At 37.2% G+C, this 17,834-nt stretch overlaps 1 protein-coding gene and 1 pseudogene across 3 annotated transcripts; one reads left to right on the top strand and one right to left on the bottom strand.

Annotated features, from left to right (window-relative positions):
* Positions 1-2,257: 2,257 nt before the first annotated feature.
* LOC125594278 lies at positions 2,258-8,057 on the bottom strand (annotated as a pseudogene).
* A 2,426-nt stretch (positions 8,058-10,483) lies between these two features.
* LOC125594277 (nucleolar protein 6-like) lies at positions 10,484-16,447 on the top strand. 3 transcript variants are annotated; one of them, XM_048770534.1, is made up of 26 exons: positions 10,484-10,778; positions 10,859-11,020; positions 11,094-11,259; positions 11,337-11,453; positions 11,549-11,682; positions 11,754-11,904; positions 11,990-12,060; positions 12,415-12,513; positions 12,611-12,723; positions 12,963-13,137; positions 13,223-13,333; positions 13,400-13,478; positions 13,569-13,712; positions 13,812-13,919; positions 14,022-14,143; positions 14,230-14,297; positions 14,380-14,474; positions 14,564-14,684; positions 14,765-14,902; positions 15,013-15,109; positions 15,213-15,368; positions 15,445-15,537; positions 15,636-15,750; positions 15,830-15,972; positions 16,043-16,129; positions 16,214-16,447. In XM_048770534.1, exons 1-26 carry the CDS (start codon positions 10,656-10,658, stop codon positions 16,337-16,339), a joined length of 3,114 nt encoding a protein of 1,037 aa, XP_048626491.1. In that variant the 5' UTR covers positions 10,484-10,655; the 3' UTR covers positions 16,340-16,447. The 3 variants fall into 3 exon arrangements, 1 of the variants encoding a protein (XP_048626491.1); XR_007329803.1 differs by having other exon boundaries at positions 10,485-10,778; positions 15,213-15,337; XR_007329802.1 differs by having other exon boundaries at positions 10,485-10,778; positions 15,213-15,337; positions 15,827-15,972.
* Positions 16,448-17,834: the final 1,387 nt, after the last annotated feature.

The following is a 17,834-nucleotide window of genomic DNA, read 5'->3' as shown; positions in this document are numbered from 1 at the left end:
ATTTTATCATAAAGATCCTTAGAGGACTTTATTTAAGATGCTCATATATGTTTGGTCTTGAAGTACAATATATAAAGTGTTATTGAGCAAATTACTAATATTTTTTGTAATTGAAAAGTGTAATTTCATATGATAAGAAAGAAAGTTATAATAGTAATTTTATAGTTATGATTGAGTTATTCGCATGTATGAGACGAATGTCTAGAAGATTGTATGTAAGAAATTTGGTTTAAATTCTAAATAGACCAAGAAAATATTGTCTATATCAAATAAGAATTGTGGATCAGAAGTCTATATACTTTGCATACTCTAATGGAAAGAGCATTATAATATTCTCAATTTCAAAAGAGATTTATCTGATTGGAATGCATCTCCTGAAGATATTGCTTTCAGAGAAAGAAATGTGAAATATGTGTGGTTGTACTCTTTTTCTTTATTATGGTTTTCATTCCAATGGTTTTTCCTTAACAAGGTTTTAACGAGACAACAAAAAACACACAAATGATAGACACCTAAAATAATTATTATAGTTTCAAAGTCAAAAGTCTATCACAGATCTAAAGTCTTTGAAGTCAAGAGAATCGAGGAAGATCAAATCATATCAAGACTCATACACTGCAGAAGAATGGTGATGTTCATCCCACAAGTTCGTTCAAGTGACAATTTCTCTGACTTATTTACCAAGGCGCTAACCACTACTACTTTCAAGAAGTTAGTTCCTCTTATCAAACTACGTTGTCTCAAAGATTTCGACGTATGTACACATGAGGGGAAGTTATTACGCGTTGCACGCTTTTTCCCTTAACCATGGTTTCTCCCATTGAGTTGGTGAGGTTTTTAACGAGGCAACATCTACGGTGTTTTGAAAGTACTTTGGTATAATAGACATCAAGGGGAAGTGTTATGAATATTGTGACATTGATTATAGAAAGTTTTTTCACCAAGATTTACTTGTACTTGGTCTACAAGCTAAACTCTCATATTATATCCCTATATAAGGAGTTCATTATTCATGGAATAAGATACACCAATTCTTCTTTCTCTCTTTCTACTTATAACGAGTTGCAAGTATTTCATAAATATTCTTAATAAGTTTATGGAAAATGTTGAATGCCCTAATCCAACTAGGTTAATGTAACAAACTCCTTCCATATAGAAGAGTTTGTGTGTTCTCTCTCTCTCTATGCAAAGCAAGCAGATTTGTAAGATTGAGAGAGAGAGAAATGTGCTAGATCTTTGTTCTTAAGATTATAGTGAGTTGCCTCCTTGCCAGATCCGTAGCCATTTTAGGTGAATTCTGGGTAAACAAATACTTAGTGTCTATCTTGTCAATGTTCTCTTCTGATTTGAATAATTCTACAAACTCATACTTTCTACTTTCTAACTTATGTTCTCGAGTTCGCCAAGAGTGTATCATCGAGTTTGTGTTTGATTCTGATTTTAGATCAAACAGTTTTGCTGTTGTGTTTCAACAAGGTGTCATTTTCAATAGCGAATGCAAGAGTTGAGGTGTGGCGTTTGATGGGAAGAGAGACTTTTCATTGTGGAAGAAGAGGATGCTAACACATCTGTCTGTCCTTGGTTTAAAAGATGTATTAGAAGAATCTTTGTCACCTTATACGTCAGCAATCAGGAATGATGAAGACGAGGATGTGTACATGGAGCGGTTGGTGAAAGAGAAAGCTTAAAGGCTTGAAAGATCAGGAAGACGATGAATCTGATCATCCATTCTCAATGTTGGAGATCATGTGTTAAAGAAATTTGAATTGTGTATGTCAGCCGGTTCTACATGGTCCATACTGGAGAGTTATATTTTTCCAAAGACTCTACAAAATAGAATTCATTTGTAACACAAATTCTATATTTTCATGATGGTTGATATTAGAGTATTGACGAGAATAAAAAAAAAAAAAAAACATATAAGATTTCAAGTTGATGTACTACTGAATGGAGTAGTGTTGTGACATTACCCTGATGTTTTTCAAAAACTTGAGTGAGAGATATCAAGAGCGCTGTATGTCTCTAGATGCCATCTGACAAGTTCGAGATTAATGTATAGGAAACACAGGTTCTAGAGACTAAACCATATTTCTTTTTTTTGTCGGTTTGCAGAGTTTTTTGAGCTTATTTTGTTTGGTGAAAATGATGATTGATGGGTCTTGAGAAAACCAAGTGGCACTTGTTGTAAAAACCGTTTCGGTTGGAAGTTAAATTATAACAAAAGAAAGATTGTGTTTGATTGGTATTGTAGAAAACATTTATAAAAAGATTGTGTTCGACTGGTATTGTAGAAAACATATGATGTGTACTCATCAAGATTGATAAACAGTTTTGATATCTAATCGGTCAGAACTAGGAGATTTGAAACTAAGCTTTTAGAAACGTCATGGAGACTTGAGCAACTAAGATATCTCTCACCAACCCTTTTCCCATTTCGCCTACCGCCTTTAAAATCTCTTTCGGATCAGTTTCATCTTCATCTCGTTTTCGTTTCTGTAAATCAGAACATTAAACATTTGATTATATTCACCCGCCCTTTTTTTTTTTGTTGGTTTAAAGAAAGTTGTTTTGTTTGTTTTACCTTTGACTTCTGTTTAGTCCAAGTTAAACCAATCAAGTCACCTCCTAAATGGTCATACCACGGCTTCAACAACATCCCAAACCGTTTCTGCAGACAACAGCGCACGATAAGAACCCCGGTAAGTTTTAATGTTTCTGTTTTGAATTAGAAAACTTGCCTCCAACACACTCAAGAAGCACTTGGTTGGATCGGAGTCCAACATTAACTCCTCCTTAAGCTGCTCATGGCTTCTCTCCAAATATCCAGGCAATAAGAATCTGTTAACATATGTACTCGCCTCCCAACGTGCTACATGATCCCCTGCTAATAATTACTGGAGTACATTAGTTTTTGGATTTAGCGACGGAAACAAAGAGAGAGAGGGAGACATAGAGCCACCTTTAGGACCTTGGTTAAGTTTAGGCGGAAACAAAAGACGACGTGGGTAAGGTAGGTTTTCTCTATGGAGAAGAACAACTGCGTCATACTTGTCCAAAGGAGGTCTGAAAAGGCTCTGCAACATATATAGATGCAATTAATACCAGTCAACATCATGTTACTTGTAATACCAGCTAAGCACAACGCAATGTGTTTTCAATGCATTTCACTCACCTCCCATTGAACAGAATCATTGTGTTCTTGCAGTACCAGTTTACTTAATACGTTTGCACTGCTTCGAGCAGAAGCCACCAACCTTTTTTGTTCCTTTAACAAAGTTATAGTAAATTGGAGTTACAACTATCAGAAGGAAAAAAAAAAAAAAAAGACAGAGCGACGCTAAGATGCTTTTCAAAAGCGTTTGCTAACCGACAAGTTTGGTGAAAATGTTGTCCATGCCTCTGATGCCTTGTCGTAAGGAGCAGCCAAGAACATGGCTGAACTTATGTTTTGTCTGCCCTCTTCATCGCGCTTTCTACTTGACATGAAGTTATCCTAAAAAGCACAGAAAGCATTTACATATGTCGTTTCTAACAAATATTTCTCAACATTAGATACACTATTTAAAAAAAAGAAAAAGAAAAAAAAAGAGGACTCACATTGATGTCCTTGTGGTCATTTATGCCAAAGTCACTGTTTCTGTCGACAATCAGCGGACAGGACCACCAGTCATAGTCTGCTAGTAATCGCAAGAACCTGTTACACATTCCAGCGAAAAAAAAAAGATGTAGTGTTTTAATTGTTGGTTAACACCGTTAGTAGATTGTGTTTTTGTAAAATCAAAATCATGGTAGCCGAAACAAACCTTAAGAATCCGCTGAAGCGAGAGAGAGGAACACCAAGTGGGAGAGGTGTGAGGAAGACATGTGCAACCAAAAGTTCAATGGCTTCTTCTGCTAGGCAACCAGAAAAGAGATGCGCAGAAACCCATCTTTTTGCAAGCCTTAAGATAGCGGACACGGTATGGGGTTATGAAACATCAAAGCAAGCAAAAGTATACATGTAAAGTCTATCGCCTTTTACCTTGCAACTGGTGCATATGTAGGAAATCCGGCTTGCAAACCATAGATCATTTTTGCATGTTGACAGCGAAAGAAAGCATTTTATCGGTAGAGGAAAGATCCTTCACTCGGTCAGGTCCAACTGCAACTCAGAAGAAGTACCACAGGAAGTCAGAATCACATAGGCTTTCTATTCAGAAGATATTATGAGTGCAAGAGAAGAAATCTCACTTTCATGTAAAATACTCAGACGAAACGCGTAACCACCCATGAAAACAACGTTATTCTCAGTAGCTGGTCGCGTTATGCCCTTAACCTTCTGAAGTCTGTCAATATTTTCATTTGTACGAATTTATATAATACTGTGGCTTAATAGTATGAAGTGTTTCTAACAACAGTTTAACCTACTTCTTTACAATTTGAAGAAGGAAGTCAGTTTTCGTTTTCTCAATTTCCAAATCACCAGGTCCTTCTAGCTGCGAACAAAAAAAACTGGGGAGCTTAGATAACTAACTTAACAAACCATATATACGCTATCAATCAAGCGTAGTACTGATCCTACCTGAATCATGACCTCCATTGTCGGTATGCAAGATGGCATATGTTCATGTAGTCTTCGCTCAACAATTTTCACGCAAACCAGTGGGTGAGGTTCAGGAGGGAACACCGATGTGAGCCTAAGAGCTACAAAACACGAGGAATATTAGATATCACAGATACTGCAAACATCATTACACACTTGTTTTGCTATAAGCTCACTGCAAAACAGTACTACAAAACGAAACTAACCTGAATCTAAAGGCTGAATGCCAAAACGTTTAGAGGAATGCCTTTGATCTCAAGCAAGCACTTTGAGAGAACTTTGAAGACATAAAGCGAATTTCCAAATGTTGGGTCTGAGACATCAGCATTATTGCATAATTAGTTTGAAACCATAACGAGACAAACGCGCAGTGCATAGAGAGAAGTGAAAAGTTCAATGATTTTAGTAATACCTTTATCTCCGTAGAGCAGAGAGAAGTCAAGTTGATCAACCAATTGAACAATATCATCGGAATAGAGTGAAAGATGCCGCTCAAAGATATACTCAATCATTTGTTTCATGATAAGATGCCTTCTCCACTGCTGAGTCTCCCAGACTAAGATAATGAAATAGGCAAATATTCAGCTTGCATAAACTTGAAACTTCTTTATTGAACTCTGTCAAGAAGCATGTATTGATAACACACCTGTGCATTCCGCTATTCTTCCATCTTCAAGCCTCCTTAGCTCAGACTTGTCCCCCCCAAATTTTCGAAACTTGAGTACCTAGAAAAGATATGCTATTTAGTAAGACCGTAGGAGCCAAGGATGATAAAGAAATCTTGATGTACCTCTTCCTTGTTATCAGCATCTGGTCCAATATCAACCATTCTAAACGCATTTTCGGTTGATCTGATAGATATGCCAATAAAAAGTGGTTCTCTGTCAAGAACTGACAAGCCCTGTTTCAAAGCCAGTTATAATTGTTAGAACAATTTTCGATGCATTGAAAGGTAATCGTAAATCAGGAAGAAAAAAAAAACATACATCTTCAACATACGAGCCTTGATTGGCATTTCTCCAAACAACACGGATTGATTTTGCTCTGTCACCAAGTCCTTGTTCCAGCAGGCTATGCACTTTCTGCTCATAAATTCTCCAATATTCCTTGTCCAAACAAAACACTGACGTAGGTTCTGCTATTTTCCCTTCTAGGTGTAACCTAAGAGAACTTAGATGTTAGGATTGCTAACTAGAAAGAATAAAAATTAGCACATGAAAAAAATGATAAATTTAAAATCTTGGAGTTGATTAGATATAATAGAATAAAGGCAATCGATAATTCAACTATCTTGAATTTTAAAATCGCATACTTTCACATGCACGAAAATCTTTGACAAAAGTAGGAACATACCCAGCCACTTCCATCCCTAACAATACAAATAGATCAGTAAGGTTACCGTATGCAATGGTCATATTTAACAGGATAGTCGATCTTGGTCATAAAAGCCTCCTCGAATCCTCCATCACTGAGTTTCATACGTGTAAGAGTTGACGAAGCCTCATGTCGGAGCTGCGATACCAACAAACAAATTACATGAACAAGTCACAAAGACAACCACAGCATTGGATCAATTATCAAGTAAAGCGAGCTACAAAAAAAAAGATACCTCATGGAGTCCAATACTGGTCATCCGGAAAGCCAGATTCACGTGTGTAGATGGATCACATATAAGAACAGGGAACAACTCTTTGAATTTCTTATTCTCCTGAAATTTAAAGGTTAACTATCAGTAAATCACAGTATACAGGGAACACAGCACCGAGGTGCGCAACTGAGAGTTTCTTCCATTGATGATACTTGCAATAATACTGTTAATCAAGAAACTTCGACTGTAATCACGAGTGGCTACATAAGGTTTTTTCCAGCAGTATTAAAACTGCCATTTGTACTCTTCGGATTACTAGACGATGCCTTAAGGCTATACACCACAATGAAACTATAAACTAGTGGAATTTCTCTCTGATTGTTTCAGTAGCAAATGGATCCAATAGCACCAGTGCAGACTCATACTGCATCGAAAACAAAATAAAACACACTGATAGGCAAGTAGAAAACGCACCTCTGTCGAGGCAAGTATTTTGGTCTTCCCTGCTGTAAAAAATAGACCGCTTCCCTCAAAATCATGAGTGGCTGCCAACAGGATTAACAAACGTTGGTTATCCGTGATGCAGAATCAAATACTTACAGAAAATAAACTTAAGCTGCATAAGCATACTTATGAATTCCAGTGTCTTTGTGAATATTTGCAGTGCGTTTTGTGACTTTTCAATGTAGCCAAATCTTGCAAGGAATGATACTATCACGAAGATTAAAAAGCCATTCAAGCAGTCATGGGCGTATATCGAGCTCCTTTGTCTAGCCCATATCTGCACACAACCATACAGGTTTACAGACTCCAATAAACACAGGGTAGACAATACATGTTAGCTATACATACCTTTAGCAATATCAAAGCATCTGGCAACGCTTTCCACTGAGATAATCTGTTCTCGAGAAGATTAGAATTTTCCTCCAGAAACATGTCCTCCAATATGCTTAAGTTGTAAGTGGGCGTGGGCAGAGAGTCACCATCTTTATCATCAAAACAAATCATAATGATCATTAAACAGCTGTCTCAACATATTCGTCAAGAGAAAACTCAACATTCCTGAAACAAACCACATTACCTGCAGTAACAGAAGGGAGGTTGTTGCTGCTCATACTCAGCATTGCAACATCAAACAGTGATTTTGCTGAAGGTATTATTCTTATGGAAAATCCAGGTAAGTGATCAACTTTCTTAGCTGCAAACACATTCTCATTCTCGGCGTCAAAACATTCTCACCTTTCTTAGCGAAAAAAAAACTAGAGCACACATACCTGGGAAAACAACTAAGACTGGCTTCCTCGCCTCGTTCTGTAAGGCTGACCATTCAACTTTCTCAACAGACGATGACAACAACAAATGGTTCTTAAGTACACAAAGATATAGACATCGCTTGGCATGGTATAGATGATTCATATAATCTTTCTCATGAAAACATTCCTGCAAGCACCAGTCTATAGTTAAACCACACAACATTGATTTCAAAACTTGGAGATAAGCATTAGAAACTGACCTTAGGCAAGTGGAGGAGAAGATCAACAGAAGCATCAGGCTTTGCCATACAACGAGTGGAGTAGCTGCCGACGGGTCTGAAACCATTAGGCTTCTTGAAGATGAATTCAACTTTATCAGCTCCAATCTCGCTAACGAAGCTGGGAGCTAATTCCGAAGTAACCTATGAGTTCAAGAGTTTTTTTCAAATGTTAATAAAGTTGAACTTAAGAACAAAGCATTGACGAAAGAAAATCTACCTCGAGACCTTCAGGTATAGCATCAATGGCTTCTTCAATTGATGAAACGAGACCGTCCCAGTAGAATCGCGATCTATCCGACTCTTCTCTAGCAAATCGTTGAGTTTAGAATCTGCCTCCATCTTTGACTTCTGGTAAATTAGGAGTTTCGTTTGTTCGTGAGCGAGGAAGAGAAGGGAAGGCTGCTGCGACAACCGTTTCGATAAGTGATAGCGAAAAGTGGGAAAGGCCGAAACCTCTTTATTTTGTTCCGTCCCACATCGCTAACTGATTCATTTTATTGTTATTTATATATCAGTTTGGATAGATGGAAGGTTACCCACAAGGGATGATATTGGATGTTACGATGTGAGTCCCTCCTTGGCAGTGGTCAGTTGGTTCATTGAACACATACACTAATAACTGATGTGGGTCCCCTGTTGTTTTTTTTTTTTTTTATTTTTTTTTAAACAAATTTGTGTATTAACTTATAATTGTCATCTTGCTATATACACTAATACTTGTTTTTTTTAAAAACTTTCAACACTTTTATTTTGTAGAAACATGTTTTTGTTTTCTAAACTTTGAAAAAACTCTTTATTTTTTTTTAATTTTTTTGTTTTATATTGATTTATTTACACTTAAAATGAATATCTAATTAAATATACTAATTTGATTTACTGAGATCATATCTTTGGATCGGCAGAGATCTTTTTCTCAAATCCAATTCCTTCGGATCTTAAACATTTGAACCTAAGTAGGTGTTCGAAAATTTTGGATTCATGTATGAGTCAATTAAAGCATGTATGTAATCCTGAAAATATATCCAAAACATACATAATATGTATACAAATTTTTTAGATTTCAGACGCTAGCCGTAGTCATCATCATCAGGACAGATCTCCTGCTGCTTCCGTTTCTCTACCATTATCCTCTGGATAGAAGCAAGACGATTATGTCGGCGAGCGTCTGAAAATTATGTATGTTTTGGATGTGTTTTACGTATCCAGAGTGTTTAGATACGTCGTCTCCTCCCAGCTTCCACGTATGACAACGGCACCTATTGGATCAGCAGTTGGTGTTGGTGGGCCGGGCTGGGCTGAGTGGTAAGCACGCCATTAAGAATCTCTGAGCCCAACTTAACTTTAACCAGATACCACAGTCGAATTTGCCTTCAATTGTACCTATGGCTGTGAAACTCGACGAACCTGTGCCATGTATTCATATGACATGTATTCATAATCTAATTTAATAAAAGACATTATCTTATAGTCGCATCCGTTGGTCCACGTAGTCGGTTTATTATCCAACAAATCCAATAAATCCAAATTCCAATAGGAATGCTCTCGTCGAATACACTCCTCCAGCATAGGTTATACTAGCTCTTATCCTCCTCCTCCCAAGTTTGTTACATATTACTCCGTCTTTTTTTTTTGTCATCTACATATTACTCAAGTCTTTTATTGTTTATTAAGAATATTAATCAATGATTATATAGATGCTTAACTTATATTTAGGGGCACCAGATGATGATTGTCTTGTTAGCTTTATTTGGATTTTGGATTTATTTGGATTTTGTTGGATAATAACCGACTACGTGGACCAAACCGGATGCGACTATAAGATAATGTCTTTTATTTAAATTAGATTATGATACATGTGACATATGAATACATGGCACAGGTTCGTCGAGTTCACAGCCATAGGTACAATTGAAGGCAAATTCGACTGTGGTTATCTGGTTAAAGTTAAGTTGGGCTCAGAGATTCTTAATGGCGTGCTTTACCACTCAGCCCAGCCCGGCCCACCAACACCACTGCTGATCCAATAGGTGCCGTTGTACCATACGTGGAAGCTGGGAGGAGACGACGTATCTAAACACTCTGGATACGTAAAAAACACATCCAAAACATACATAATTTTCAGACGCCGCCGACATAATCGTCTTGCTTCTATCCAGAGGATAATGGTAGAACGGAAGCAGCAGAGATCTGTTCCTGATGATGATGACTACGGCTAGCGTCTGAAATCTAAAAAAATTCTGTATACATATTATGTATGTTTTGGATATATTTTCAGGATTACATACATGCTTTAATTGACTCATACATGAATCCAAAATTTTCGAACACCTACTTAGGTTCAAATGTTTAAGATCCGAAGGAATTGGATTTTGAAGATCGATTCTGCCCGATCCAAAGATATGATCTCAGTAAATCAAAATTAGTATATTTAATTAGATATTCATTTTAAGTGTAAATAAATCAATATAAAACAAAAAAATTAAAAAAAAATAAAGAGTTTTTTCAAAGTTTAGAAAACAAAAACATGTTTCTACAAAATAAAAGTGTTGAAAGTTTTTTAAAAAACAAGTATTAGTGTATATAGCAAGATGACAATTATAAGTTAATACACACAATTTGTTAAAAAAAAATAAAAAAAAAAAAAACAACAGGGACCCACATCAGTTATTAAGATGTATGTGTTCAATGAACCAACTGACCACTGCCAAGGAGGGACTCACATCGTAACATCCAATATCATCCCTTGTGGGTAACCTTCCATCTATCCAAACTGATATATAAATAACAATAAAAGATGAATCAGTTAGCGATGTGGGACGGAACAAAATAAAGAGGTTTCGGCCTTTCCCACTTTTCGCTATCACTTATCGAAACGGTGTCGCAGCAAGCCTTCCCTTCTTCTTCCTCGCTCACGCAAAACGAAACGAACCCTAATTTACCAGAAGTCAAAGATGGAGGCAGATTCTAAACTCAACGATTTGCTAGAGAAGAGTCGGATAGATCGCGATTCTACTGTGGACGGTCTCGTTTCATCAATTGAAGAAGCCATTGATGCTATACCTGAAGGTCTCGAGGTAGATTTTGTCTTCTAGTCAATGCTTTGTTCTTAAGTTCAAACTTTATTAACATTTGAAAAAAACTCTTGAACTCATAGGTTACTTCGGAATTAGCTCCCAGCTTCGTTAGCGAGATTGGAGCTGATAAAGTTGAATTCATCTTCAAGAAGCCTAATGGTTTCAGACCCGTCGGCAGCTACTCCACTCGTTGTATGGCAAAGCCTGATGCTTCTGTTGATCTTCTCCTCCACTTGCCTAAGGTCAGTTTCTAATGCTTATCTCCAAGTTTTGAAATCAATGTTGTGTGGTTTAACTATAGACTGGTGCTTGCAGGAATGTTTTCATGAGAAAGATTATATGAATCATCTATACCATGCCAAGCGATGTCTATATCTTTGTGTACTTAAGAACCATTTGTTGTTGTCATCGTCTGTTGAGAAAGTTGAATGGTCAGCCTTACAGAACGAGGCGAGGAAGCCAGTCTTAGTTGTTTTCCCAGGTATGTGTGCTCTAGTTTTTTTTTTCGCTAAGAAAGGTGAGAATGTTTTGACGCCGAGAATGAGAATGTGTTTGCAGCTAAGAAAGTTGATCACTTACCTGGATTTTCCATAAGAATAATACCTTCAGCAAAATCACTGTTTGATGTTGCAATGCTGAGTATGAGCAGCAACAACCTCCCTTCTGTTACTGCAGGTAATGTGGTTTGTTTCAGGAATGTTGAGTTTTCTCTTGACGAATATGTTGAGACAGCTGTTTAATGATCATTATGATTTGTTTTGATGATAAAGATGGTGACTCTCTGCCCACGCCCACTTACAACTTAAGCATATTGGAGGACATGTTTCTGGAGGAAAATTCTAATCTTCTCGAGAACAGATTATCTCAGTGGAAAGCGTTGCCAGATGCTTTGATATTGCTAAAGGTATGTATAGCTAACATGTATTGTCTACCCTGTGTTTATTGGAGTCTGTAAACCTGTATGGTTGTGTGCAGATATGGGCTAGACAAAGGAGCTCGATATACGCCCATGACTGCTTGAATGGCTTTTTAATCTTCGTGATAGTATCATTCCTTGCAAGATTTGGCTACATTGAAAAGTCACAAAACGCACTGCAAATATTCACAAAGACACTGGAATTCATAAGTATGCTTATGCAGCTTAAGTTTATTTTCTGTAAGTATTTGATTCTGCATCACGGATAACCAACGTTTGTTAATCCTGTTGGCAGCCACTCATGATTTTGAGGGAAGCGGTCTATTTTTTACAGCAGGGAAGACCAAAATACTTGCCTCGACAGAGGTGCGTTTTCTACTTGCCTATCAGTGTGTTTTATTTTTGTTTTCGATGCAGTATGAGTCTGCACTGGTGCTATTGGATCCATTTGCTACTGAAACAATCAGAGAGAATTCCACTAGTTTATAGTTTCATTGTGGTGTATAGCCTTAAGGCATCGTCTAGTAATCCGAAGAGTACAAATGGCAGTTTTAATACTGCTGGAAAAACCTTATGTAGCCACTCGTGATTACAGTCGAAGTTTTCTTGATTAACAGTATTATTGCAAGTATCATCAATGGAAGAAACTCTCAGTTGCGCACCTCGGTGCTGTGTTCCCTGTATACTGTGATTTACTGATAGTTAACCTTTAAATTTCAGGAGAATAAGAAATTCAAAGAGTTGTTCCCTGTTCTTATATGTGATCCATCTACACACGTGAATCTGGCTTTCCGGATGACCAGTATTGGACTCCATGAGGTATCTTTTTTTTTGTAGCTCGCTTTACTTGATAATTGATCCAATGCTGTGGTTGTCTTTGTGACTTGTTCATGTAATTTGTTTGTTGGTATCGCAGCTCCGACATGAGGCTTCGTCAACTCTTACACGTATGAAACTCAGTGATGGAGGATTCGAGGAGGCTTTTATGACCAAGATCGACTATCCTGTTAAATATGACCATTGCATACGGTAACCTTACTGATCTATTTGTATTGTTAGGGATGGAAGTGGCTGGGTATGTTCCTACTTTTGTCAAAGATTTTCGTGCATGTGAAAGTATGCGATTTTAAAATTCAAGATAGTTGAATTATCGATTGCCTTTATTCTATTATATCTAATCAACTCCAAGATTTTAAATTTATCATTTTTTTTCATGTGCTAATTTTTATTCTTTCTAGTTAGCAATCCTAACATCTAAGTTCTCTTAGGTTACACCTAGAAGGGAAAATAGCAGAACCTACGTCAGTGTTTTGTTTGGACAAGGAATATTGGAGAATTTATGAGCAGAAAGTGCATAGCCTGCTGGAACAAGGACTTGGTGACAGAGCAAAATCAATCCGTGTTGTTTGGAGAAATGCCAATCAAGGCTCGTATGTTGAAGATGTATGTTTTTTTTTTCTTCCTGATTTACGATTACCTTTCAATGCATCGAAAATTGTTCTAACAATTATAACTGGCTTTGAAACAGGGCTTGTCAGTTCTTGACAGAGAACCACTTTTTATTGGCATATCTATCAGATCAACCGAAAATGCGTTTAGAATGGTTGATATTGGACCAGATGCTGATAACAAGGAAGAGGTACATCAAGATTTCTTTATCATCCTTGGCTCCTACGGTCTTACTAAATAGCATATCTTTTTCTAGGTACTCAAGTTTCGAAAATTTTGGGGGGACAAGTCTGAGCTAAGGAGGCTTGAAGATGGAAGAATAGCGGAATGCACAGGTGTGTTATCAATACATGCTTCTTGACAGAGTTCAATAAAGAAGTTTCAAGTTTATGCAAGCTGAATATTTGCCTATTTCATTATCTTAGTCTGGGAGACTCAGCAGTGGAGAAGGCATCTTATCATGAAACAAATGATTGAGTATATCTTTGAGCGGCATCTTTCACTCTATTCCGATGATATTGTTCAATTGGTTGATCAACTTGACTTCTCTCTGCTCTACGGAGATAAAGGTATTACTAAAATCATTGAACTTTTCACTTCTCTCTATGCACTGCGCGTTTGTCTCGTTATGGTTTCAAACTAATTATGCAATAATGCTGATGTCTCAGACCCAACATTTGGAAATTCGCTTTATGTCTTCAAAGTTCTCTCAAAGTGCTTGCTTGAGATCAAAGGCATTCCTCTAAACGTTTCTGGCATTCAGCCTTTAGATTCAGGTTAGTTTTCGTGTAGTACTGTTTTGCAGTGAGCTTATAGCAAACAAGTGTGTAATGATGTTTGCAGTATCTGTGATATCTAATATTCCTCGTGTTTTGTAGCTCTTAGGCTCACATCGGTGTTCCCTCCTGAACCTCACCCACTGGTTTGCGTGAAAATTGTTGAGCGAAGACTACATGAACATATGCCATCTTGCATACCGACAATGGAGGTCATGATTCAGGTAGGATCAGTACTACGCTTGATTGATAGCGTATATATGGTTGTTAAGTTAGTTATCTAAGCTCCCCAGTTTTTTTCTGTTCGCAGCTAGAAGGACCTGGTGATTTGGAAATTGAGAAAACGAAAACTGACTTCCTTCTTCAAATTGTAAAGAAGTAGGTTAAACTGTTGTTAGAAACACTTCATACTATTAAGCCACAGTATTATATAAATTCGTACAAATGAAAATATTGACAGACTTCAGAAGGTTAAGGGCATAACGCGACCAGCTACTGAGAATAACGTTGTTTTCATGGGTGGTTACGCGTTTCGTCTGAGTATTTTACATGAAAGTGAGATTTCTTCTCTTGCACTCATAATATCTTCTGAATAGAAAGCCTATGTGATTCTGACTTCCTGTGGTACTTCTTCTGAGTTGCAGTTGGACCTGACCGAGTGAAGGATCTTTCCTCTACCGATAAAATGCTTTTCTTTCGCTGTCAACATGCAAAAATGATCTATGGTTTGCAAGCCGGATTTCCTACATATGCACCAGTTGCAAGGTAAAAGGCGATAGACTTTACATGTATACTTTTGCTTGCTTTGATGTTTCATAACCCCATACCGTGTCCGCTATCTTAAGGCTTGCAAAAAGATGGGTTTCTGCGCATCTCTTTTCTGGTTGCCTAGCAGAAGAAGCCATTGAACTTTTGGTTGCACATGTCTTCCTCACACCTCTCCCACTTGGTGTTCCTCTCTCTCGCTTCAGCGGATTCTTAAGGTTTGTTTCGGCTACCATGATTTTGATTTTACAAAAACACAATCTACTAACGGTGTTAACCAACAATTAAAACACTACATCTTTTTTTTTTTCGCTGGAATGTGTAACAGGTTCTTGCGATTACTAGCAGACTATGACTGGTGGTCCTGTCCGCTGATTGTCGACAGAAACAGTGACTTTGGCATAAATGACCACAAGGACATCAATGTGAGTCCTCTTTTTTTTTCTTTTTCTTTTTTTAAATAGTGTATCTAATGTTGAGAAATATTTGTTAGAAACGACATATGTAAATGCTTTCTGTGCTTTTTAGGATAACTTCATGTCAAGTAGAAAGCGCGATGAAGAGGGCAGACAAAACATAAGTTCAGCCATGTTCTTGGCTGCTCCTTACGACAAGGCATCAGAGGCATGGACAACATTTTCACCAACTTGTCGGTTAGCAAACGCTTTTGAAAAGCATCTTAGCGTCGCTCTGTCTTTTTTTTTTTTTTTTTTTTTTCTTCTGATAGTTGTAACTCCAATTTACTATAACTTTGTTAAAGGAACAAAAAAGGTTGGTGGCTTCTGCTCGAAGCAGTGCAAACGTATTAAGTAAACTGGTACTGCAAGAACACAATGATTCTGTTCAATGGGAGGTGAGTGAAATGCATTGAAAACACATTGCGTTGTGCTTAGCTGGTATTACAAGTAACATGATGTTGACTGGTATTAATTGCATCTATATATGTTGCAGAGCCTTTTCAGACCTCCTTTGGACAAGTATGACGCAGTTGTTCTTCTCCATAGAGAAAACCTACCTTACCCACGTCGTCTTTTGTTTCCGCCTAAACTTAACCAAGGTCCTAAAGGTGGCTCTATGTCTCCCTCTCTCTCTTTTGTTTCCGTCGCTAAATCCAAAAACTAATGTACTCCAGTAATTATTAGCAGGGGATCATGTAGCACGTTGGGAGGCGAGTACATATGTTAACAGATTCTTATTGCCTGGATATTTGGAGAGAAGCCATGAGCAGCTTAAGGAGGAGTTAATGTTGGACTCCGATCCAACCAAGTGCTTCTTGAGTGTGTTGGAGGCAAGTTTTCTAATTCAAAACAGAAACATTAAAACTTACCGGGGTTCTTATCGTGCGCTGTTGTCTGCAGAAACGGTTTGGGATGTTGTTGAAGCCGTGGTATGACCATTTAGGAGGTGACTTGATTGGTTTAACTTGGACTAAACAGAAGTCAAAGGTAAAACAAACAAAACAACTTTCTTTAAACCAACAAAAAAAGGGCGGGTGAATATAATCAAATGTTTAATGTTCTGATTTACAGAAACGAAAACGAGATGAAGATGAAACTGATCCGAAAGAGATTTTAAAGGCGGTAGGCGAAATGGGAAAAGGGTTGGTGAGAGATATCTTAGTTGCTCAAGTCTCCATGACGTTTCTAAAAGCTTAGTTTCAAATCTCCTAGTTCTGACCGATTAGATATCAAAACTGTTTATCAATCTTGATGAGTACACATCATATGTTTTCTACAATACCAGTCGAACACAATCTTTTTATATAATGTTTTTACAATACCAATCAAACACAATCTTTCTTTTGTTATAATTTAACTTCCAACCGAAACGGTTTTTACAACAAGTGCCACTTGGTTTTCTCAAGACCCATCAATCATCATTTTCACCAAACAAAATAAGCTCAAAAAACTCTGCAAACCGACAAACAAAGAAATATGGTTTAGTCTCTAGAACCTGTGTTTCCTATACATTAATCTCGAACTTGTCAGATGGCATCTAGAGACATACAGCGCTCTTGATATCTCTCACTCAAGTTTTTGAAAAACATCAGGGTAATGTCACAACACTACTCCATTCAGTAGTACATCAACTTGAAATCTTATATGTTTTTTTTTTTTTTTATTCTCGTCCATACTCTAAGTATCAACCATCATGAAAATATAGAATTTGTGTTACAAATGAATTCTATTTTGTAGAGTCTTTGGAAAAATATAACTTCTCCAGTATGGACCATGTAGAACCGGCTGACATACACAATTCAAATTTCTTTAACACATGATCTCCAACATTGAGAATGAATGATCAGATTCATCGTCTTCCTGATCTTTCAAGCCTTTAAGCTTTCTCTTTCACCAACTGCTCCATGTACACATCCTCGTCTTCATCATTCCTGATTGCTGACGTATAAGGTGACAAAGATTCTTCTAATACATCTTTTAAACCAAGGACAGACAGATGTGCTAGCATCCTCTTCTTCCACAATGAAAAGTCTCTCTTCCCATCAAACGCCACACCTCAACTCTTGCATTCGCTATTGAAAATGACACCTTGTTGAAACACAACAGCAAAACTGTTTGATCTAAAATCAGAATCAAACACAAACTCGATGATACACTCTTTGGCGAACTCGAGAACATAAGTTAGAAAGTAGAAAGTATGAGTTTGTAGAATTATTCAAATCAGAAGAAGAACATTGACAAGATAGACACTAAGTATTTGTTTACCCAGAATTCACCTAAAATGGCTACGGATCTGGCAAGGAGGCAACTCACTATAATCTTAAGAACAAAGATCTAGCACATTTCTCTCTCTCTCAATCTTACAAATCTGCTTGCTTTGCATAAGAGAGAAGAGAACACACAAACTCTTCTTATATGGAAGGAGTTTGTTACATTAACCTAGTTGGATTAGGGCATTCAACATTTCCATAAACTTATTAAGAATATTTATGAAATACTTGCAACTCGTTATAAGTAGAAAGAGAGAAAGAAGAATTGGTGTATCTTATTCCATGAATAATGAACTCCTTATATAGGGATATAATATGAGAGTTTAGCTTGTAGACCAAGTACAAGTAAATCTTGGTGAAAAAAGACTTTCTATAATCAATGTCACAATATTCATAACACTTCCCCTTGATGTCTATTATAC

This window comes from Brassica napus (assembly GCF_020379485.1).
Source record: "Brassica napus cultivar Da-Ae chromosome A5 unlocalized genomic scaffold, Da-Ae chrA05_Random_32, whole genome shotgun sequence".
NCBI classification, from domain to species: Eukaryota; Viridiplantae; Streptophyta; class Magnoliopsida; order Brassicales; family Brassicaceae; genus Brassica; species Brassica napus.
The sequence above is the reverse complement of the archived record's forward strand: the minus strand, read 5'-3'. Positions and strand labels throughout refer to the sequence as shown.

What these genes read in the sequence shown, in the direction of transcription:
- LOC125594277 (XM_048770534.1), top strand. Translation starts at nt 10,656, where the DNA reads ATGGAGGCAGATTCTAAACTCAACGATTTGCTAGAGAAGAGTCGGATA. An exon ending in AGTCTTAGTTGTTTTCCCAG is followed by an intron (nt 11,260 to 11,336) that starts GTATGTGTGCTC and finishes ATGTGTTTGCAG; the next exon opens with CTAAGAAAGTTGATCACTTA. An exon ending in ATGCTTTGATATTGCTAAAG is followed by an intron (nt 11,683 to 11,753) that starts GTATGTATAGCT and finishes GGTTGTGTGCAG; the next exon opens with ATATGGGCTAGACAAAGGAG.